The 13,035-nt window shown below is 44.5% G+C and overlaps 3 protein-coding genes across 6 annotated transcripts in view; 2 read left to right on the plus strand and 1 right to left on the minus strand.

Annotated features, from left to right (window-relative positions):
• tp53bp1 (tumor protein p53 binding protein, 1) overlaps positions 1-3,004 on the plus strand; it is an 87,704-nt gene extending 84,700 nt beyond the window's left edge. For 2 of the 4 annotated variants that reach the window (XM_054771792.1, XM_054771790.1), the window contains 2 exons: positions 907-1,043; positions 1,121-3,001. In XM_054771792.1, the coding sequence (XP_054627767.1) occupies positions 907-1,043; positions 1,121-1,329 (346 nt within the window). In that variant the 3' untranslated portion in view covers positions 1,330-3,001. Of the gene's footprint in view, positions 1-906; positions 1,044-1,120 lie in introns of all 4 variants that reach the window. The other 2 variants (XM_054771789.1, XM_054771791.1) reach the window with 2 other exon arrangements.
• Positions 1-13,035, minus strand: part of tubgcp4 (tubulin, gamma complex associated protein 4) — a 22,874-nt gene continuing 9,839 nt past the window's right edge. The window contains exons 13-18 of the mRNA XM_054771835.1: positions 6,220-6,364; positions 5,953-6,130; positions 3,426-3,560; positions 3,240-3,356; positions 3,036-3,175; positions 1-1,769 (exon numbers count right to left, since the gene is read on the minus strand). Coding sequence (XP_054627810.1) covers positions 1,763-1,769; positions 3,036-3,175; positions 3,240-3,356; positions 3,426-3,560; positions 5,953-6,130; positions 6,220-6,364 — 722 coding nt within the window. The 3' untranslated portion in view covers positions 1-1,762. The remainder of the gene's footprint in view (positions 1,770-3,035; positions 3,176-3,239; positions 3,357-3,425; positions 3,561-5,952; positions 6,131-6,219; positions 6,365-13,035) is intronic.
• Positions 7,174-13,035, plus strand: part of cdkn2aip (CDKN2A interacting protein) — a 21,145-nt gene continuing 15,283 nt past the window's right edge. The window contains exon 1 of the mRNA XM_054771854.1: positions 7,174-7,276. The gene's annotated coding sequence lies outside the window, so the exon portion shown is untranslated. The remainder of the gene's footprint in view (positions 7,277-13,035) is intronic.

A 13,035-nucleotide genomic window follows, 5' to 3' on the forward strand; every position in this document is an offset into this window, starting at 1 on the left:
GCATACGTGTCGAGGTTCTAAAACACATTACACAAGACATAGGACAGGTGACAAATGGAAGGGAGGTTTTGTGCCATGTCAAGTTGACAGAATGCAAAGTGGGCTGTATACTACCAAAAGACTATTTATTAATAAATATAAGGGGGGAGACGAGATAATGACACATAGTAGTCAAGTAGTGCAGTAATGGAGAGAGAGAGCGAGAAAAAAAATGCACTTACATGTATAATGATAAATTAAAATGAAATAAGATGAATAAAAATACCATTTCCTACATAAAATACTATTTTGAAACATTAATAATAAATACAATACTATGTATGTTGTATGTAAGCCCAGATTTTCGATAATTCAATATTATCTGTGGCATTTTTCCAATTGGCAATAAATGGACAATTTCAATGTCGCCCCCTATTGGTGGAAATTGGTTTTACATTTACCATTACATGTACTGTAACATTGCGCTTATTTTGTGCATGGGTGGCATGGCTCAGGTCATAGAGTGGCCATGACTTGTTTCCCCAACCTAATGGTCGCTGGTTCGATCCTCGGCCTGTGAATACATTTTGACGCATTTCAACATTCATTCTATGTTTCAGGTCAGCTTCGGCATTTACCCGCAATTTCTATTGAAATTGCGGGTCTAGCAAAGAATACTTTACTTGTGCTGCTTAGGGTCAATGTTGCTGTTATGTAGAATATGTAACATAGATTTTACATTGACTAACTTCTTGACCCTTGACCAATCACAACAGAGCAGGCGTGGAATGCAGATTTACCCTGTACACAACTCGAGGTTCATGGATCATCACTCTAAAAGCCCCTGATATGAGCAGCGGAAAGGACGCCTTTAAACGTTTAAATAGTTGCGGGCTGATGCAAGCTTTATGCTTATTTTCCTTGCAGGCATCCCCGCTGTAGTCCTTTTAAGGATCTGCGGGTTCTTGTGGTGTTCGAGAAGCCAGTGGAGCTTTGGTCGCAGCTCGCCACCATGGGCGGAGCGTCCACCGTCCGACACTTCCATGCAGACAAGGACAGCACCGGTCAGAGTCCTCGACCCACGCGGATATCACTGATATCCTCGCTCGGATTCCGTAACAAATCTGTTTTCCTTCGGTAGACGTTCCCGCCGGCAAGTACGACGTGGTGGTGACAGACCACTCCTGCCCTCCTTCGTTGGAGAAAAAGATGACATCACTGGAAGTCCCACTGGTGTCTGCCGAGTGGCTCATCCAGAGTGTCATCTGTGGGGAGCGCCTGGACTTCCACAGCAAGCCTCAGTATCGTCATAATTCTGCCTCTTCACTGTCGTCGTCGTCATCATCATAATACACCTGTGCAAACTTCCAACACGCTTCAAGAGATTTGTTCTGTTGCATGCCGTTACTTTGTATTCCACCATTCTGTCTGTTTTTATGAATAATACATTTTGACCCTTCTTTCAGTCGTGGATTGTTTTATTTCAGACACGTTTTTAGTATTTACACTTTGTACAAAAGGGACATATTTAGGATATCAAATATCCAAGGTAGTTGACCGTGTCGCCACCTCTTAAACCTGAAAGCATCTTTGGGAGTCTCTCTGAGGAGGCGGGCATGCACGGACCACAGCGCAGATCAAGTCGAGTCTAGTGAAAGTGGCCCTTTTTTTGCGCTTTCAAACGTAGTTTTAAAGACGTCACAGGAAAGACCACCGGCAATGGACAAGACTGATGGGAGCTTCTTCTGAAAGAGGTTACAATAGTCGTCCTTTTGTAGTCTTCTTAAACACTACGATGAGAAAAAAAGAACATTTTAATCAGACAACTATACAAATCCAATACAGTTTTATCCCCGCATATTTGCAGATTTTTAGTAAAAAAAAAAATAAAAAAAAAATTCCCTCCAAGGTTCCTAAGGATTTGACGTTTGAAAATTGCATACTTTTTCCAGGCTCCTTTAATACATGTATATCATGAGCTGCAACAATTAATCAATGATTAACCTATTATCCAATTAACTAGTTTGCTATTTGAGCTATTTTTTTTTTTATTTAAAAATGTTAATATCCTTTGAGTTCAGCCTCTCAAATGTGATAAAAATACTTCCTTTGTTATCCGTGAAAGCAGGGCTATTCAAAACAAGATACAGTTGTCCCTCACAATATCGCGGTATCCATTACTTCCATTTTTTTTTTTAAATTAATAAATGATTGCTGTTTCGTGGTAGACTATGGTCTCTTATTAGCCAAAACATGTTGAAATACAAGTGATATGTAGTAATCTCGTCGCAGGCGGCAGTAATGACACAAAACATGGAGATGTTACCTTACATAACATTACCTTAACACTGCATGAAGTCAGCCATGGCATGTCTGACATGATGGAATGGGAAAAAAAGCGTTCTCCTCACATTCTGTGTGGAAGTGGTACATTTTAGGCTAACTGGTTAGCTCCCTAGCTTGCGGCTATCTCAAGTCCCTGGAGCGTAATAGTTGAGCAATGTGTTGTAAACAAAGCATAATAGGAGTGTAAAGGTGATATAGGGGTGTTATTTAATGTCTACAAGCTCTAATAATGTTAGACGTATTTAGAAAATCATAAACAGGTTTTCTATGCGCGAACTAATTTATTAACATTGAATCCTATATCGTGGAAATTCATTTATCTGGAACCAATTAACCGCTATAAACAAGGAAACTGTGGTCCGCGGGCCACATCAGGCCTGCCAAGCGCCTTAATCTAGCCCACCGGGCGTTTCCATTTAAAAAAAAAAAAAGACTTTAACATCGAAGCTGTAGCCGCGAACATAACTTGCAGTGCTATTAAGCCACACAAAATAGTCTTAATACCGATGCGAAAATTACACCCATATATTCCTGCCGCAAGGTATGCTGGGTAGCTTGTGCTCGTCTCTCTCCCAACATATCGCATTTGTGCTTGATTGCAAAATATGTTGAGGCGGTTGTCAGGGAAGTCAACGAGGAGGGATGTCAACATAGTGTTGATACCAAATGTTAGCATTTTTTAAATGAGCACAAAGTGTGCTGTGTCTCACCTGCCCAAGGTTCCTCCGGCCTGGGTGTAGTACTTGTTGTAGTCCAGTCGCAGAAGCAGCTGAGCCAAATCCGAGTTGATCTGGTGATTCCTCACGCTTGACAGGATTTTGAACAACAGCGAGGACTGACGCCGGAAGCCCTGAATGCGAACACAGCCTCTTAACATTCGGGAACGCGGCAAAGAATCGTCACGTCCCGCCCACCTTGACTAGGATGTCCAGCTGGGCAGTCCCCCTCTCGTCCAGCAAGACCACGCTCTGACTCACTAAGGAGCAGAAGCTTTGGCAGAGCTCCAGGATCTCATTCAGGCAGTGGAAGACCTGGAGAACGGTCGCGTTTCTTAGCTTGGTGTTCAAAGTCAGGAATTTGAAGCAAATTTGGATTCATACCGGCTTCAGGAGGATGAAGGACTGGGCGAGCAGGTTGCTAAGGAAATGGTCGTGGGCCAGTCTGATGCTCTCAAAGTCTCTGGTGGAGTTGATCTGCTGAAGCAGCTGAGAGAACTGCGACTCCAGCACGTCCACCTGGTAGGTGAACGGGCGATGATAATGTTTGTTGACATGGTTTTCCTCCATTTGGGTATATTTTTATTTCGATTCTTGGGTTTTCATATTATATTTTATACCAGGGGTGTCCAAACTTTTCCAGCGAGGGCCAGATAGTGAAAAATGAAAGGATGCAGCTTTGCCACTTTGATATTTTGTAAGATATGTTACATATTTCAAGAAAAAACTGATTTACTGTATGTGAAAAAGCACATTGGTATCAACTTTGGTCTTTTTCCCCCATTTTTGCTGTTGATTTTTTTTTTAAAAAATATTTCAACTTTCTTCTTTAATAATCCTTTGAAATTTTCTTTTAGTAATATTATGACTTTATTCCCATAATATATTGATTTTATTCCCATAATATGCTAACTTCTTCCCCACCTTAATTTTCCAGAAAATTACAACTTTTATTTTGTTTTGTTTTTGTCTAATAATATTAAGACTTTTAAAAAAAGTAACATATTTTTTTTCTTGAATTTGGAATCTATGCTACTAAAATGACATTATTCTTTCTGATGATATTTTGAGTTTAATCTTGTAAATTTGCTTTTTTCTTTTTTCTCGTTAGAATACTTTGACTTTCCTCTCTTAAAATTAGAGCTGTTTTTTTTTTCAATTTTTGCTGCTGTTTTTTAAAAAAAAATAATTTTCCAACTAAACTTTCTTCTTGTAAATTTTTTTTCTCGGAATTTTGACTTTATCCATCCATCCATCCATCCATTTTCTACACCGCTTATCCTCATTAGGGTTGTGGGTATGCTGGAGCCTATCCCAGCTGACTTCGGGCAAGAGGCGGGGTACACCCTGGACTGGTCGCCAGCCAATCACAGGGCACATACAGACAAACAACCATTCACACTCACATTCATACCTATGGACAATTTAGAGTCACCAATTAACCTAACATGCATGTTTTTGGAATGTGGGAGGAAACCGGAGTACCCGGAGAAAACCCACTCACGCACGAGGAGAACATGCAAACTCCACACAGAGATGCCCAACGGAGATTCAAACCCAGATCTTCCCGATCTCCTGACTGTGACATGCTAACCACTAGACCACCGTGCAGCATTATAACTTCATTGTCATGATATTTTGACTTTATTCTCATAACATTCTTCTTTTTCCGCAACCTAGTTTTCCAACAGTTATACCTTTATTTGTTGTTTTACTTGTTTCTCATTAAATCTTTTGTCTTTAATATTTCAACTTTATGCTACTAAAATTACATTATTTTTCCTTATAATATTACACCGTTATTCTAGTCAAACTATGACTTTTTCTCAATAGATTACAACTTTTTTCTCCCAATATGTTTGACTTATTCTTGTAAAATTACTACTGATTTTTCCATTTTTGCTACTGTGATTTTTTTTTTCAGTATTCAACTTTATTATCAGCATTCAACAAGTATTTCAACGTTCCTCTTGTAAATTTTCTCCTGGTAATTATGACTTTATTTCCATAACGTTATACCTTTTCCCCCAAAATTACACCTTCATCATTTGTGTTGTTTGTATTACATTTTTTTTTAAAACATGTCTTTTTTGTTTTAATATTTCAACTATGCTACTAAAATGACATTATTTTTTGTCCTCGTATTACAATTTAATTTTTTCACGTTATATATTTTTTTAACATTAATAATAATTAATAATTAAATTAAAAAAATCTCTTAATATTTTGACTACATACTTGTAAAATTTCACCTGTTTTTTTATTTTTATTTCTGCTGTTGCTTTTTTCATAATTTTACAATTTTACAATTTACATTTTGTAAATTTTGTTCTCTTAATTTCATGACTTCATTCCCATAATATTTCTCCTTTTTTCCATTTTCCCCCCAACCTAATTTGTTTTGTTTGTTTCTCATATTATGACTTTTTTATTAAAAGTCTTTTTTCTTTAATACAGTAGTTCAACATGTGACAAAAATAACATGATTTCTCCTCATTCTCGTGAAATTACAACTTTTGTAGTTAGATTGAAACTTTTTTTCTCTTAATAATTTGACTTTATTCTTACAAAACTAGTCCTGGTTAAAAAAAAAAAAAAAAGTTTTCCTGTTAAATAATATTTTTAGAATGTGCCACGGGCCAATAACAAAACAGCTGCGGGCCGCAAAATGGCCTCCGGGCTGCAGTGTGGACATCCCTGACATAAACAAACACATTTTTCATAGAAATGAACCCTTTGAGCCCCAAATTTTATGTAGACATCTGCAGCCAACCATGTAGCGGTATGTCCATGTCGACTTCAGTGAGCACTTAGAGTTGGTCAACATAAGGGGGTTCCACTGTATTACTTCCAGCATGGGAGTGCAGAATGAAAAAAGTATTTTCTGTTTGGCTGCCCAAGCGGTTGTTACCTGTAAGTAGTATTGCAGGTTATCAATGAGGAAAGCCATGTGGTTGCGTAGCCTCCACTTGATAGCGTCCGTATGGCTGGACTTGAGATGTTTCCTCTGCATTTGCAAAGCCCAGCAGTGCTGCAGCTGTGACTGCACGCGTCGCACACTCAGCAGGTACCTGAACACAACGTTGTACCTAACCCGGGGCACGCGGGAGAAAGAGGATTTCACCACAAGGAGCCAAATTTCGACACAACTGCACGAGAGAGCAAGACGGCTACAGACTTTTCCAGAACGGCGGGAGTGAACAGGATGTGCAGCGGCCACTGGACCTTGTAGATGAGGCCGAGGGCCGCCCAGCCGGTGGGAGGCATTTCACGAGGTGAGATGTCTTGCGGAGGAGTGGCTCCATCTCTAGGAGCTGCCATCTCTGAAAAAACAAAATCACATCTATAAACTCAAGGCTCTCAGGGAAACGGAGGACAAATTGATGTGATAGGTGGTCCAAAAAAAACATGAAATAAAAGTTTATAATATACATACACGACAGTGGTAACTCGGTTTTCCTGATTAACTCACTCCAAACGGCAACGGAAACCGGAGCAATTTTTCCCATGACAAATAATGTAAAAACCCCAAAATATTACCACAAAGTACACTCTATGGAGCATAATTATAGTTTTACACGTAGAAAGCAACGTAAAATCATTATAAATGATGAATAAAATGGATAAATGAACATTTTACATCACTTTTACCTTTATTAAAGACTCGGACGGGTGGGGACGCCATCTTCGTACATCTTTCTTTATCAAATTGCTGCCCATCGCAACTTTCTTTGGCCCCATGGCGGGTTATATAGCAGTCAAAAAGTCCTCAAAAAATGCACGGACAGTGAGTCAGCTTTGTTTGGGCACTCCATTCCCCATTCTGCGGACAGACTAGTCTGGGCAGAAGGGGTGTCCCGATACCATATTGACATCATATATCGGTCTGATATCAGCCAAAAAAAACAGTATTGGGTTATAGCCTACATCTAACATCTCAGATATTGGCACTCCAATACAAGCACTCCGTTCCAGACTCTGCACCAGCACTTCTATCCAGCAGCGTGTGGCTGTGTTTTTCATCCAAGTCCAAAAAACTTGTCTTGCAAGTTTCCCGTGGTGGCACAAAACCGGGAATAGTTTAACACGACCAACCTTATTGTGCATTTGACGAAGTATTTTGGCAACACCTGAAACATCCACCGCTGTTTGACACATTTGCAAAGCATGAGAAACTCCCACGGGACGGCAAAAAGTCATCAGCTGTAACAGGAAAGAGCCAGCACCTGTCGGTGGTGAGTAATCGAGTCATTCAACGCTTCATTGAGCACGTCGAGCCTCGCTGCATTATGCCCACTGTGGATAAAACTATGCACCACATGCAGCAACAAGTAAATGGGCCAGTTTTTCCTCATTCCTACTGTTGCTTACTATTATTCTCTATCACTTGGTAAAACCTTTTCTAACATTCCAAGCTACTAAACAAGTCATAAAAGTATGTTATGATCTGTGCTGATACTGGCTCGATATCGGAGTCGGTCGATATTCAATGCTGGAATGTCGGAATCGGATCGGAAGTGGAAAAAGTTGTATGGGGACAACCCTATCGACAACCAAATGATACGAAAACCGGACTGTATTTGAGTGAAAATAAGTATTCGATCCTACGAATTCTCCTTTTCTGGTCGAAAGAGTTGCGTTTGCTTGAATTAGCCCACATAGGACACTGAAATGTATGATTCAGACAAGGTTTGGAAGAGGTTAGAAGCATTTGGAGGCAGACAAATACTGCGTATGACTCAAAAACACCATCCCTACTGTCGAAAATGGAGGTGGAAACAATCTGCTTTGGGGATGTACAGGAACACTTCACCGCACTGAGGGGCTGATGAACCGTAGAAATAAACACAAACCTCCTGGCCTCAGCCCCAACACTGGAGATGGGTGGAGGATAGGTCTTCCGGCGGGACAATGACCCAAAACATACCAACCAACAAAGGAGTGGCCCAAGAAGAACGAGTGTTAACCCAATTGAAAATCTGTAGACGACGCGCAAACTTTGAGTTGCCAAGCGACAGCCTCAAAACCATTTGGGAATGATGTGTAAAGAGGAGCGGACCAAAATCTTGCCTGACGTGTGCAATCCTGGTGACAAGACAACGACAAGACACGTCTGACCTCTGAGTTTGCCAACAAGCTGTTATGTGCAGTCAGGCAGAGATCCCAATATGCAGAGCCAGACACAATCCAGGTAAAAATAATATCTTTAATCTTGTAGAACAGGAACCAAGTAACAAACAAATAGCAAAAACTTCTGAGTCCAAACTGAGGTAGAACGGTGCAACTAAGGTAGTAAAACAAAAAGGCACCGTGGAAAAAGGAAACAACTCACTGATGAGCAGACGGCGTCACAGGAGGCAAGGAGCACGTGGAACAGACTTTGAAAGGACACAGCAATCTTAAGGCAACGAGCACAGGCGCAAACAAACTGGTGTATCACAGGCAGCATGCAAACCAGTAGTACAATCCCACGTCCTCCTCCTGCAGCCATGTGGCTTAAGAGCCCTTGATGACCAAGTGGCTGCAGGTGTGCCTCGTGGCGCCGCCCACTCAAGGAGTGAAGGGATCTACAGAGAAGCACACAGGTCAAAAGGTGACAACACCAAAATGAAACAAACCTAACAGTACCCCCCCCTCAACGGACGCCTCCTGGCGGCCTACCAGGCTTGTCAGGGAACCGTTTGTGAAAGTCAGAAATTAGAGAGGGGTCAAGAATAAGTTTACCGCCAATCCATGAACGTTCCTCCGGACCGTATCCCTCCCACTCTACAAGGTATTGGAAACCCCTACCCCTTCTCCGAGAGTTAAGGATCTTGTTAACGGAATAAGCGGGATGGCCGTCGACCAACCTAGGAGGAGGAGGTGACCTGACTGGAGGGCTGAGAGGACTAGTAGAGACTGGCTTGAGACGGGAGACATTGAAAACAGGATGGATATTAAGAGATGTAGGGAGCTGGAGCTTGACTGCGTTAGGGTTGATGACTCGTTCCACCGTGAATGGGCCGATGTATCTCGGGGCCAGTTTCTTGGAAGTATCTGCCAGAGGGATGTCCTTAGATGACAACCAGACCTTCTCACCGGGTCTATAACTTGGAGCTGGGTTGCGGTGGCGATTCGCGACACGTTGGTTCCGCTCTGAAGTGCGTCTTAGGGCTGCTCTGGTGTTGCGCCAGGCACGGCGGACACGGCGTAGGTGCTGGAGCACAGAGGGAACGGCCACATTAGATTCCAGGGATGGAAAAGCTGGGGGCTGGTAGCCGTACACAGAATAGAATGGGGAAACACCTGTAGCAGAACTGACCAAGGAATTGTGAGCATATTCCACCCAGGGAAGATGTTTAGCCCATGAAGCAGGTTGTTGGTGGCAGATGCAGCGCAGTACTGTCTCCAGGTCTTGATTGGTTCTCTCTGTCTGTCCATTTGATTGCGGATGATAGCCCGAAGACATGCTAGTGGTTGCCCCTAGGGCTTCACAAAAACACTTCCACACGGCAGAGGTAAACTGAGGCCCCCTGTCGGAAACAATGTCCAAAGGTATGCCATGGGGGCGGAAAACATGGAGGATTAGAAGTTTGGCCGTGTCCAATGCAGATGGGAGTTTGGGGAGGGGAACGAAATGGGCCATCTTGGAGAAACGGTCAACTATAGTAAAAATCACAGAGTTGTTGTCAGAGGGAGGCAGTCCACAAACAAAATCTACTGAAATGTGTGACCAAGGGCGGAGGGGTAATGGGAGTGGGCGGAGAAGTCCAGCCGGAGCCTGGTGGGAAGCCTTGCTGCGTGCACACACTGGGCAGGCCGCCACAAACTGCTTGGTGTCCGCTCGACAGGATGGCCACCAAAAACGTTGACCCAGCAGGAACAGGGTGCGGTGGAAGCCTGGATGGCAAGCAATCCTGGAACTGTGTGCCCAGGTCAGGACCTCGGAGCGCAGTGTAGGGGTGACGTATAGCAGGCCAGGTGGACACTTCGCTGGGGGGGTAATGTCCTTGAGGGCATCTGTCACTCGGCTCTCAACCTCCCATTGGAGAGCGCCCAGGATCCGGGTCTGTGGAAGGATGGGTTCAGCCTCGGGGACCTCTGAAGAAGGGGAAAAGAGTCTGGAGAGGGCATCCGGTTTACTGTTACGAGAGCCAGGGCGGTATGTAATGGTGAAATTGAACCTAGCTAGAAATAGGGACCACCGTGCCTGGCGAGGGTTAAGTCGTCGTGCGGAGCGGAGGTAAGCTAGGTTTTTGTGGTCAGTAAATACAATGAAAGGGTGGGTGGAGCCCTCCAACCAATGTCTCCACTCCTGTAAGGCTAAGACGACGGCCAACAGTTCCCTATTGCCTATGTCATAATTACTTTCGGCAGGTGAGAGACGGCGTGAAAAGAAGGCACAGGGGCGGAGTTTACGGTCAGTGGAAGAACGTTGTGAGAGCACGGCCCCGACCCCGGAATCTGAGGCATCAACTTCCACAATAAACTGGCGAGAGGGGTCAGGATGGGTGAGGACGTTGGAACTTATAAACAAGGATTTAAGCTTTTTAAATGCCGCGTCTGCCTCTGGGGTCCAGACAAATGAGACTTTAACGGATGTAAGCTTAGTGAGAGGTTCTGCGACTCGACTAAAGTTGCGAATAAATCTACGGTAAAAATTGGCGAAGCCCAGGAACCTCTGCAGCTGCTTCCTTGTTATAGGAGTGGGCCAATCGACCACGGCTTGTATCTTAGCCGGATCAGCCTTGAGTCGCCCTTTCTCCACAATGAACCCCAGGAAAGACGTCGACTCGGAGTGAAAATCACACTTCTCCGCCTTCACAAATAACCGGTTTTCCAGGAGTCGCTGAAGTACTAGCCTAACGTGATGTATGTGTTCATGAAGGGAAGGGGAAAAAATCAGGATGTCGTCCAAGTACACGAATACAAAGCGACCTAGCATGTCACGTAGCACATCATTGATCAGATTCTGAAACACTCCGGGGGCGTTAGTGAGGCCAAACGGCATAACTAGGTACTCAAAATGCCCCATAGGGGTGTTGAATGCCGTTTTCCACTCGTCCCCCTCTCTAATTCTGACTAAGTGGTACGCGTTCCGAAGGTCCAATTTAGAAAAAATGACAGAGGAGTGAAGAGAGGAGAACGCGGAGTCGATAAGAGGAAGTGGGTATTTATTCTTGATGGTTATGTCATTTAGCGCCCGATAATCAATGCATGGTCTTAATGAACCATCCTTTTTGTCCACAAAGAAAAACCCGGCACCTAGAGGTGAGGAGGAAGGGCGAATGTGTCCGGCTGCAAGGGAGGTGGAGATGTAATTTTCAAGGGCTGCGCGTTCAGGATTGGAGATGTTAAACAGTCGGGAGGTGGGTAACTTAGCTCCTGGTAGGAGGTCAACAGCACAGTCATAAGGTCGATGGGGTGGGAGCTCCATAGCCCTGTCCTTACTGAATACCTCCTTGAGGTCATGATATTCTTTTGGTACTTGAGAAAGGTCAATCTGTTCAGTGGGTGAAAAGTGAGCAAAGGGTGCATGAACGGACGCGGAACGGAGGCAGTGGGAATGGCAGTACTGGCTCCAATTGGTAATAGCAAGTCTAGACCAATCAATACAAGGGTTGTGAATCTTGAGCCAAGTGAGGCCTAGGACTAGAGGTGCCGAACGAGAAGGTACTACAAAGAATCTCAGCTTCTCAAAATGATTACCGGATACTCTTAGGGTAAGTGTCTCGGTTTGGTGAGTAACGTGAGCCAAAACGCGCCCGTCGAGCGAACGAACCACTTTGGCCTCCTTAAGACAGAACACAGGGATGTTATGCAGGTTAACAAAGTTGTAATCCAAAAAACAGTCATCTGCCCCAGAGTCAACAAGTGCACAGATATTAAGGCAGTTCTCCTCCCAGGCGAGTGTACCTTTCAGTTGAAGGCGCCCTGGCGACGCCTCGACGGTAGACTGGCCCACGGTGAATGCTCCTCCAGTGGAGGTCGGACGTCCTGCAGGTCGAGCAGGACACTTGGAGATGACATGATCAGCACGGCCGCAGTATAGACAGAGATGCAGGCGCAGCCGGCGTGTCCGCTCGGCCGGAGTAAGACGACCACCTCCAAGTTGCATGGGTTCCTCACTGGGTGCTGGACCAAGGACTGCTGTGCTGGGAACCACATCTGGAGGGGATGGTTGCAGGATGGAGGTGGAAGAAGAAGACTGGGTGCACGTAGGGTTTCGTTGCTCTGCCTTGCGCTCATTGATGCGGTCGTCCAGCTTAATGGCGAGGGAAATGAGCTGCTCCAGTGACTCAGTCTCATCTCTCGTTACGAGCTCATCCTTTATATTAGAGTTCAAGCTGGCTAGAAAAATATCACAGAGGGCTGTAGTGTTCCAGCCACTCTCCGCTGCGAGAATGCGAAAGTTTATTGAGTGGTCTGCCACGGAAGCCTTGTGTTGGCGTAGAGCCATCAGACGGCTGGCTGCCTGGCGCCTTCTTAAGGGGTGGTCAAATACCTTGCGGAACTCAGAAATGAAGCCAGATAAAGAGTCCCGTAGCTCCGGACGATTCTCTAATATAGCCAGTGCCCACTCAGCAGCTCTCTCCGACAGGAGACTGGCCATAAAGGCTACTCTTGCTCGGCAGGTGGGGTAGGTGATGGGTTGCTGGTCAAATACCAGTTGGCATTGGTGTATGAATTGTTTGCATCTTCCACGGTCGCCAGCGTACCTTGAAGGGTGAGGAATTACTGGTTCCTTTAATCCACTGGCAGAGGAATGAGGAACAGATGGCAGCAGCTGGGGAGGAGTGACTATGCCATCAGCTGGAGCCGACAAGGTGGAGCTCGTTCCCTTGCTGACGAGCCGGTCCAAGTTGCTGGAGATGGACTGGAGAAGCGTGGACATATCCCTGATAGCCAAATGATGTTCGCTAATCATACCTCCATGTGCCCTGAGTGCAGCATGCACCGGGTCAGACTCTGCGGGATCTGTTTGCATGGTGGGATTGTTCTGTTATGTGCAGTC

This window comes from Dunckerocampus dactyliophorus, chromosome 3 (assembly GCF_027744805.1).
Source record: "Dunckerocampus dactyliophorus isolate RoL2022-P2 chromosome 3, RoL_Ddac_1.1, whole genome shotgun sequence".
Lineage (NCBI taxonomy): Eukaryota > Metazoa > Chordata > Actinopteri > Syngnathiformes > Syngnathidae > Dunckerocampus > Dunckerocampus dactyliophorus.